Source organism: Neoarius graeffei, chromosome 7 (assembly GCF_027579695.1).
Source record: "Neoarius graeffei isolate fNeoGra1 chromosome 7, fNeoGra1.pri, whole genome shotgun sequence".
Taxonomy (NCBI): domain Eukaryota; kingdom Metazoa; phylum Chordata; class Actinopteri; order Siluriformes; family Ariidae; genus Neoarius; species Neoarius graeffei.
Genome location: NC_083575.1, coordinates 52,167,427 through 52,177,069, shown reverse-complemented (window position 1 = coordinate 52,177,069; position 9,643 = coordinate 52,167,427). Strand labels below are relative to the sequence as shown.

Genomic DNA, 9,643 nt, shown 5'->3' with positions numbered 1-9,643 from the left:
ACCACTTGTTAGTGAGGCTGATCAGAAATAAAGGTTTCAAGTTGCTAGGGAGCATAAAGATTGGATTCTGGAGCAATGGAAAAAAGTCATGTGGTTTGATAAGTCCAGATTTACCCTATTCCTGAGTGATGGGTGTGTCAGGGTAAGAAGGGAAGCACATGAAGCAATGCATCTATCATGCATAGTGGCCGCTGGACTGTGTTATGATCTGTGGTTGCTTCAGTTGGTCAGGTTGAGGCTCAGCAACATTATGGGGTAATAAAAATGAAGTCAGCTGACAACCTGAAGGTACTGAATTACCAGGTTATCACATTAATGGATTTTTTCTTCCCTGATGGCACAGGCATAAAATTACAGCTCAGATTGTGAAAGAGTGATTCAGGAAGCATGAGGAATCATTTTCACACATGAATTGGCCACCACAGAGTCCCGACCTTAACCCCGTTGAGAATCTTTGGGATGTGCTGGAGAAGACAACGCAATGGTTCGACTCTCCCATCCTCAACAGAAGATCTTGATGAAATATTAATACAACTCTGGACTGAAATAAATGTTGTCACATTGCATAAGTTTACTGAAACAATGTCATGGCAAATACATGCTGTTTTCAAAGCTAAAGGTGGTCCAAACAAATATTAGAGTGCACGACTATTTTCTTGGCAGGGCAGTATATTTTGTTGCTACTAATGATGCTGATGAAAACTGTTTTTTGTCCCCATCATTAATCCACATTCACCTTCTTCTTTCTCTTATCTCCACCTGCCTCCATTTAGTGAGCTAGATTCTTTGTGCTCAGGAGTGTGTCCTGTGAGAGTACAGGATGAGCAGCACGTTTGTGACCCTAGCTGAAGTGTTGGAGGCTAGAGGAGGACCACTGGAGGAGGATGAGGTCTGGGTCCTACTGCTTATGTCTGCTGAATCATTGCAGGATCTCTTTGGCACAGGTAAAGCATGCAGGCAAGCAATAGAATCGTGGTCTATTTCATGTTGAGTAAAAATCCAGTTTGTTTTTCTACGGTAGGTCATAGCAACATCTGCAGCATCATAAGTCCGACATCACTACTCTTGTCTGCGAATGGTACACTAGCATTTAAGAACTGCACAATCACGGATGAGGCGTGTGCCTTCACTGCACCAGAGATGCTGCAGGGCCGTGTTATCAGCACCAGAAAGGCTATGGAGAAGGTGAGCATTGGTACATTTTTTATATATATATATATATATATATATATATATATATATATATATATATATGTGTGTGTGTGTGTGTGTGTGTGTGTGTGTGTATTTATTATATAGACATGAGTGTCTGACTGGGAGATACTCCACTCATATTTTTCATATGAAATACATCCTGGATGCAAGTGACATACCATATTAATCAAATATACCATGCACTGAGAGGTGCCAGTTGAAATTATGGATTCTCTGAAGTGACTGGCATAGTACTATTTTCTGAGGGGTGCAAGAGAATCCATAATTCCTGGTGCCTCTCAGTGCATGGTATATTTGATTTATATCCCTCGTCAAAAAATTCTAAACTAAAAGTGGTAAGATTGAATCTTGTCATAAACTCACTGAAGGCAGCCATGTTTGTTGTTTACATTGCATGACCTTCGACCTGCGCATGTGCAATGTACCATGCTATCGCCTACCTTGCTAGGCATGATACGTAGAGCTACACACAGAAAAATACTCGCGGAGCCACAGCTTTGACTCAAGTTGGCAGTATAGCTTGAAATTGTGACATCAGTTCATGGTATATCCAGGATATACCATAACTGACTCACACCATATAAATTTTTTTATGTCACAACGTACATAATCAGTGGTGAAACTATTTTATGTCATGTGAGCCATACTTGGCCAATCCCTGCACAGGAATTTTTTGATGAGGGATATAAATTTGGATTAAATTTATATAAACATGGATTAAATTTGGTCTGTATTGATAGAGGAGTCATAAGGAGGGACGCATGTATCAGAACTGGAAGAATTAAAGTGACTATGACAGTGAATCTGCCATCTAGTGCTGGATAGAAGAAGAAGAACAACAACAACTTTATTCATCACACGCTTGTGAAATTCCTCTCTGCATTTAACCCATCTAAAGCAGTGGACACACACACAAGCAATGAGCACACACACATACCCAGAGCAGCCATGCTAACAGCGCCTGGGGAGCAGTTGGGAGTTAGGTGCCTCGCTCAAGGGCACCTCAGCCCAAGGCCATTCCATGTTAACCTAACCACATGTCTTTGAACTATGGGGAAACTGGAGCACCCAGAGGAAACCTGCACAGACACGGAGAGAACATGCAAACTCCACACAGAAAGGCCCCCACTGGTCACTGGGCTCGAACCCAGAACCTTCTTGCTGTGAGGTGACTGTGCTAACCACTTACACTACCATGTCGCCCATAGCCATAATAACTAGACATCATGGAAAAAAGTAAACTCGTTACAACATAATGTTACCCTATCAGACAAGGGTCCAAACTGTTTAGGAAGTTAAGGCCCCATCAGAAACCTTGGGGTTATATATGTAACTGCGTTTCTACAATGGACTGAGGCTAAAAATGCCCCTGTAGCAGAGTTCCCTTCACTGTAACTACGTATGGAGCCTTGACCAAATTTGTTTCAGCAGGACAATGCAACTGTGCACAAAGTGAAGTCCATAAAAAATTTTTTAAAAATGCTGCAAAATCTAGTGGAAAGTCTTCCCAGAAGAGTGGAAGTTATTATTACAGAAAAGGGGGACTATATTTGGAATGGTATGTTCAAAAAGTACATATGAGCATGATTGGTCAGGTGTCCACATATGTTGTACTTTTGACAATAGATGTAAACATATTGGGCGGCATGGTGGTGTAGTGGTTAGCCCTGTCGCCTCACAGCAAGAAGGTCATGGGTTCGAGCCCAGTGGCCGATGGGGACCTTTCTGTGTGGAATTTGCATGTTCTCCCCGTGTCTGCGTGGGCTTCCTCTGGGTGCTCTGGTTTCCTCCAAAGACATGCAGGTTAGGCTAATTGGTGGCTCTAAATTGACCATGAGTGTGAATGGCTGTTTGTCTTTATGTGTCAGCCCTGCGATAACCTGGCGACTTGTCCAGGGTGTACCCCGCCTCTCGCCCATAGTCAGCTGGGATAGGCTCCAGCTTGCCTGCGACCCTGTACAGGATAAGCGGCTACAGATAATGGATGGATGTACACATATTTGAACTCAGCTCCCCAGACAGACACACAGACAAAGAGTGCTGATTGATTTAGCTACTAGTCTTGCCATAGTGGAGGCCAGTTTAAAAAAAAAAGCAGTATAGGATTTATACAATGACTATTTCTAAAATATAGTGGATTTAAAATCTTTTCTTTTCAGATGATTGTATACTCTCTTGGTATGACTCTCTATTGGTCAGTTGACTATCACATTCCTCAAAACCAAGTGAGTCCAACAACAAAACGATTTCATTAGAATGCCACATATAGCTGCTTAGTTTGGTTGAATAACTCACCTTTGAACTACAAAACTGCAAATGTCCTTTTTTGTTGTGCAGCCTGTTCAGCTGAGTGATTCTCTGAACTCCCTCCTCCTGAGCATGTGTGATGATGCGGCCCATCGGCGAGGGAACCTCAGCACCATCCTAGAGGCCTGTGAATCACACGATAAAGCCTCAATCCTGCGACCACCCAACAAAGTCATCCAACGGCTGGTGGAAGAGCTCTTCCAAAACTCTGTATGTCTTAAGCAGAACAAATCATTCAAGGTTCAGAGCAGCTTGAGTCAGTTTTTTTCATAATATTTTTGTGTGTTTCTAGGTTAGCCAACCCACTCTCACAGAGAACACAGTGCAGTTAAGTGGCAGAAGTTTGATGGTCAGAGAAAGACTTCATGGTAAGACTGCTTACAATGTATTTAGAAAGCTATGTGTTTGTAGAACTAGGTACTTTAATATTCCCAAATATCAGTACTATACACTTGAATAATTTAATTACTGTATGAGTAGCGAACAAGCCATTCTTGGTTGGTTGAGTAATCAGGACTTTAGTGGCATGTCCTGATCCATGATATGTCAGGTGACTATTTGCTTCAAGCTTTTTGACACTTCGTTCATTCATTGATTCCATCATTCAAGCCACTTACTAGCATACTTTCTGGTTGGAAACTGGAAACCCAGAGGATATATCTTTGGACACATGGAGCACATGCAAAACTCTGGCATATTGAATATATTAATTATATATATTTTTTTGCGGTTCGGTTTCCATAAAATCCTGCGCTCTGATTGGCTGGCGAGTGGGTCCGTATCCTACGATACGGACCCCAGTTACGGACCTCTGGCGACTTGCTCGTTCACAACAACAACAAACATAGTAGCATTTTTTGTCAACATTTATCTTTTTTTATAAGATTTATTTATAAGATTATCAAAAATCTTATAAATTTTTGCCAGCATCTCTCAGGAGAATATCATTAATTTTACAGCATGGATAGCGATAACGACAGTCTTCACAGTGAAAGCGAGTTTTACTACCCTGAGGAAGAAGAAATAAAAGAAAAAATTTCAGGAGAAAGCTAAAAACCTCTAACTGTTGCTAACGCCGAGCAAAACCATGGCTGAATCCTGAATGACTCAATTTTGTATAAATAGAGGACTACATAGGCAGCAAAATGTAGTTTTTTTTTCCTGCCATGGAAGTGCACTTGTATACCGAGGAGGAAGCAATTTGCATTACAGCCGTGAATGAGGATTCAAAATGGCGGCTCGGCTCGGTTTTCCCTTTCGGGCGCTCTCGTTTTCTGTTAGAATTTGGTAAAGAAAAAAATAAATGTATTATTTACCAGCTTAAGGTCGGTCCGTATGGTGAAATACCGTGACCTCGGCCTTGAATACTGACCTCGGCCCAGAGGGCCTCGCTCAGTACTTTCAAGACCTCGGTCACGGTATTTCACCATACGGAACTCCCAGCTGGTAAATAACACACACACACACACACATACACACACACATACACACACACACACACACACACACACACACACACACACACACATATATATATATATATAAAATAACACTTTTGGGTGTTGCAGCCATTGATTTTATGTCTATGACATCAAACTAGTGGGAGTAAATAAATGACAATTTATATAATGTTTAATAATTTATAGTAGTACTATATTAATGAGTAATACTATAGTAGCACATAAGTTATTCCTATTAATGACTAATTCATTCTGGGTAATTACTTGGTAATTGCACAATAATTAATCAGTAGTTAGATAGTAGTTTTTCAGCAGATATAAAACTCAGCAATTATTGCATTATTTTATTACTTTATGAGTAATTACCCAGTATTCATTAGTAGTATTTTTGTAGTGAAACTATATGCCAGGAACCAATGAGAGTAAAAGTACATATACTTAATATTGTATTTGTATTTATAACACATGCTTTGCATGTTTATCTTTATGCCCAATGCATTTTTCTAGCCACTGTATCATGTTTTGTGGATTTTGATCAACATATACAGATCAACATATTTGCTCAACATATTCTCATTGGGTCCTGACTTTTCAGACATCTTGTAATACTACTGCTACTATGAGTTACTGAACAATATTATACTGTTTCTGTTATTCTTAATCTAGCTCAATATTTCTGCACAAAAATCTATACTTTTGGCCATTTAGCTTTTTTTTTTAAATAATCCATCCATCAATTTTGGCACATCACTACAGTGACGTGGCTGCTCTGACAGCTTCAGCCATCAAAGTGTCTAGGGAACATTACAGTAGTGGTTTCCCATTGCCTTCTACTGGATTATTATAGAGGTTTTCTTCTCTCAACCATTCACACACACGCACACCTATGTACAATTTAGAGCCACCAGTTAGCCTAACCTACATGTCTTTGGACTGTGGGGGAAACCGGAGCACCCGGAGGAAACCCACGCAGACACGGGGAGAACATGCAAACTCCGCACAGAAAGGCCCTCGTCGACCGCTGAGCTCGAACCCAGAACCTTCTTGCTGTGAGGCAACTACACCACCGTGCCACCTTTTAAATAATAAAATGCAATAATGATGTATAAGTTAATTGTGTTCAAAATTAATGAAATACTATTTAAGTACTACATCAAGCAGCTAAAGTGTGGTAGATGTATTAAATCTCAAACAAATAATGTTTGAATAGAACTTAAAATGGTGTGCACTTTCATACTGTTACTTCATCAATTAAATATGTATCCATTATATACTGATTTTAATTTCTTCATGGCTCATCATGAATATACAGCTGATATATGCTAACTGTAAGACAGATAGTAATGCAAAACAATGCTCACGTTATGCTTGCCTTAAAACCAGCCAGGGATTCACAATCGGATTAAAGGTTTACCATAAACTGAACAGCTGACTGAAAAGTGATTATCAGCCTAAGCTAAGCTGCTTAGAGTTAGACCCTGTTGTGGTGTTCTGCTGTTTGGATACAGAAAAGATCCAGTCTGTGTGAGGTTATTTTGTGTTGCATGTTTTGTAGCTCTTTGATTAATTATCTATTTCTCTACTGGTTTGACAGGAAAACGGATAATGTACCCTGGATATGCACAAGGGGATGCAAATGCAGCAGAGAGACTTTCATTTGACTCAGAGCTGAAACAGGGTGATCCAAGCCTTTCCTAGCTACAGTGTCTCTGTATGACACTAAATTGTATGCTTGAATGGAATTTCTTTGTCAATAAGGGCATGAAATGGTTTTATATGATGCATTTTCAAAATTGTCTGGTGAAATATGACAGGTTACAACAGGAACAGATGGTCATAGAAGGTTTCTTTTTTGGCATCCTCACCACATTATTTGCCACTCACAAATGTTTTACGGTGGATTATTTTAGTTTTCTAATGAAATGAACAATAACAGTACTACTGATGGTTAAAAACCAAATACACAGAATGATATGAAGAAGCAAGGCTGAGGCTGATTTCATTCTAGGCCTGAGTGTAAATTCATGCGGCCTACTATTGAGCTTTGTGCCAGGTGAAACACCCCCTCGCTTTATTTTCATTTGGGCTATTTCACCCCAGAATGCTGACAGATCAGTAACAGACCATCTGCAGTGATTAAAAAGATTCATGTTAAATGCATTCCTAGGTGTCATGATCCCTTTTTCCCCTGGGAAATGGCTTTGGAGGAGAAGCTAACAGTAGACAAAGGCCACATTGTCAAGTTCAGTGAAAATGCAAATTAAACAAAAGGACAGATGAGAGTGGTGGCACAGTGATGTAGTGATTAGCACTGTCACCTCACAGCAAGAAGATCCTGGGTTCAAGCCCAGCGGCCGGCAAGGGCCTTTCTGTGTGGAGTTGTCTGCATGGGTTTCCTCCGGGTGCTCCGGTTTCCCCCACAGTCCAAAGACATGCAGGTTAGGCTATACTGGTGGCTCTAAATTGACCGTAGGTGTGAATGTGAGTGTGAATGGTTGTTTGTCTCTGTGTCAGCCCTGGGCGACTTGTCCAGGGTGTACCCCACCTCTTGCCCATAGTCAGCTGGGATAGGCTCCAGCACGCCTGCGACCCTGTAGGACAGGATAAGCGGCTACAGATAATGGATGGATGGATGGTTTGAATGAAGGGGTTACAGCCTTTCTGTTTACCATCTTTGGTATTCAAAGGCAGCATGACATAAACCTACAGACTTTCCATCCATCCATCCATTATCCATAACCGCTTATCCTGTACAGGGTCGCAGGAGCCTATCCTAGCTGACAATAGGTGAGAGGCGGGGTATGCCCTGGACAAATCACCAGGTTATCACAGGGCTGACACATAGAGACAAACAACCATTCACACCTATGGTCAGTTTAGAGCCACCAATTAGCCTAACCTACATGTTTTTGGACTGTGGGGAAAACCAGAACACCCGGAGGAAACCCACGCAGACACAGGGAGAACATGCAAACTCCACACAGAAAGGCCCCCGTCAGCTGCTGGGCTTGAACCCAGGACCTTCTTGCTGTGAGGCAACAGTACTAACCACTACACCACCGTGCCACTGCATAACAGACTTGAGACACTTAAACATTTGAAATCATTAATGCAGCTACATACCTGACTCCAAGTTGTGTGTGTATACTAGTTTGCCCTACATAATTCTTATTATGCCATTGATGAGTCCTTGTCATTATAATGCATTGCTCAACTCTAACAGGTTCATTGTCAAGCAACTGACAGATATCAGATTTTAGTCCTTATATCTCAACCAGGCATCACTGGGTTATGGTGTATTTTTAATACAGTATGTTTTATTGACCAGGAGCTGTAAATCAACAGAAATTCTGGTCCCTCAAGCACAGATGCTCACAGATGCCTGCGTACCAAAGCATTCAGAGCAGGTAAACAGATCTGAAACATAGTTTGGGCAGTAGTTGATGTTAGACAATTATTTTTCTCTGATGGGAAGGACTTCTGATTTGATGTCCCAGAATTCAACACGGTGCTCATCATAGTGGAGGTGTAAACAGTTGGCCGTCAAGGAATTCATACCATAACACGCCCTGCAAAACTGAACACAGACTTTCCAATCCTTCTCTTCCTCTCAGCGAGTCTAGAATCAGCCTCAGCCAAAGGAAAACAAAAGTACATTTTTCTGTTTTGTTTGTTTGTTTTTAATATATAAACTTATCTCTTTATTGTATTGTAATAATGTGTGTATTTTCTGTGTTTTGGTTTTCAGACTCTAGGACCTGAGTTTATAAGAATGGCTGATGCGCCTCAAATTATTTTAGAGCTGCCTGGATCTATAGTGGTAAACTTTATTTTAATATCATAGATAATGTTTAGGATTGTTATACCAGTTAGAATGAATGTTCCTTTTGTCTTTGATACTGTGGCCTGTCGTTCAATACAGTCAAAGAAAGGAAGGTCTTCCTTATCCCAGAGGGAAGTTATTGTGATGATGCCAAATGCACAGTGTGTGGTGGTGAGGTGTGATATCAAGTCAAGGGGAAGAGATGTCTTTGACATGGTCGTCGCTCATGCAAACCTTGTGGAGCATTTTTACTTCGGCCTTGCTTTCATGGATGGTATTATTCATTTTGTTACTGTCTGACAGTTATTTTCAAAGTTTTCACAATTCCATCGTGTCACCTATTTAACGAATGCTTTTATTTGGTTTAATAACTGAATGCCTTTGCATGTTATATCTCGACTAGATGATGAATTTTTCTTTTTGAACCATGAGACAAAAATCTCCAAAGTGGCACCAGATTGTTGGAAGAAAGTAGCAACTTCGACATTCACCCTGTTTCTCCGCATTAAATTTTTTGCTGATGATGTCTCCTATATATTGTAAGTGTAATTGTGCACAATTCTGTGTCTGGTACTAGCTTCACTTTGGAGAATTTACTCTAGCATTTAAGAAAAGGACAATAAGCTCCTGTTGTTTGATTTGGAAGGCACAAACTCACACGTCATCAGTACTATATCCAGCTGAGGAGAGATATTTTGGAAGGCAGAGTGGACTGTAATGAGGACACTGCCATGTTCCTTGCTGCCTTGGCTCTGCAGGCTGAGTTTGGAGACTATATACCAGAGGTAAAATACAGTGTAGCACTTGAATTATTTGTGCATTCAGTGGATTGGAAGGC

The 9,643-nt window shown here is 40.7% G+C and overlaps 1 protein-coding gene across 1 annotated transcript in view; it reads left to right on the top strand.

Moving 5' to 3' along the window:
* The first annotated feature begins 820 nt into the window (after positions 1–820).
* ptpn20 (protein tyrosine phosphatase non-receptor type 20) overlaps positions 821–9,643 on the top strand; it is a 67,357-nt gene continuing 58,534 nt past the window's right edge. Inside the window, exons 1-12 of the mRNA XM_060925911.1 lie at positions 821–944; positions 1,022–1,185; positions 3,375–3,440; positions 3,553–3,732; positions 3,815–3,890; positions 6,577–6,660; positions 8,311–8,389; positions 8,480–8,633; positions 8,731–8,802; positions 8,905–9,079; positions 9,209–9,344; positions 9,452–9,590. Of these exons, the coding sequence (XP_060781894.1) occupies positions 821–944; positions 1,022–1,185; positions 3,375–3,440; positions 3,553–3,732; positions 3,815–3,890; positions 6,577–6,660; positions 8,311–8,389; positions 8,480–8,633; positions 8,731–8,802; positions 8,905–9,079; positions 9,209–9,344; positions 9,452–9,590 (1,449 nt within the window). The remainder of the gene's footprint in view (positions 945–1,021; positions 1,186–3,374; positions 3,441–3,552; positions 3,733–3,814; positions 3,891–6,576; positions 6,661–8,310; positions 8,390–8,479; positions 8,634–8,730; positions 8,803–8,904; positions 9,080–9,208; positions 9,345–9,451; positions 9,591–9,643) is intronic.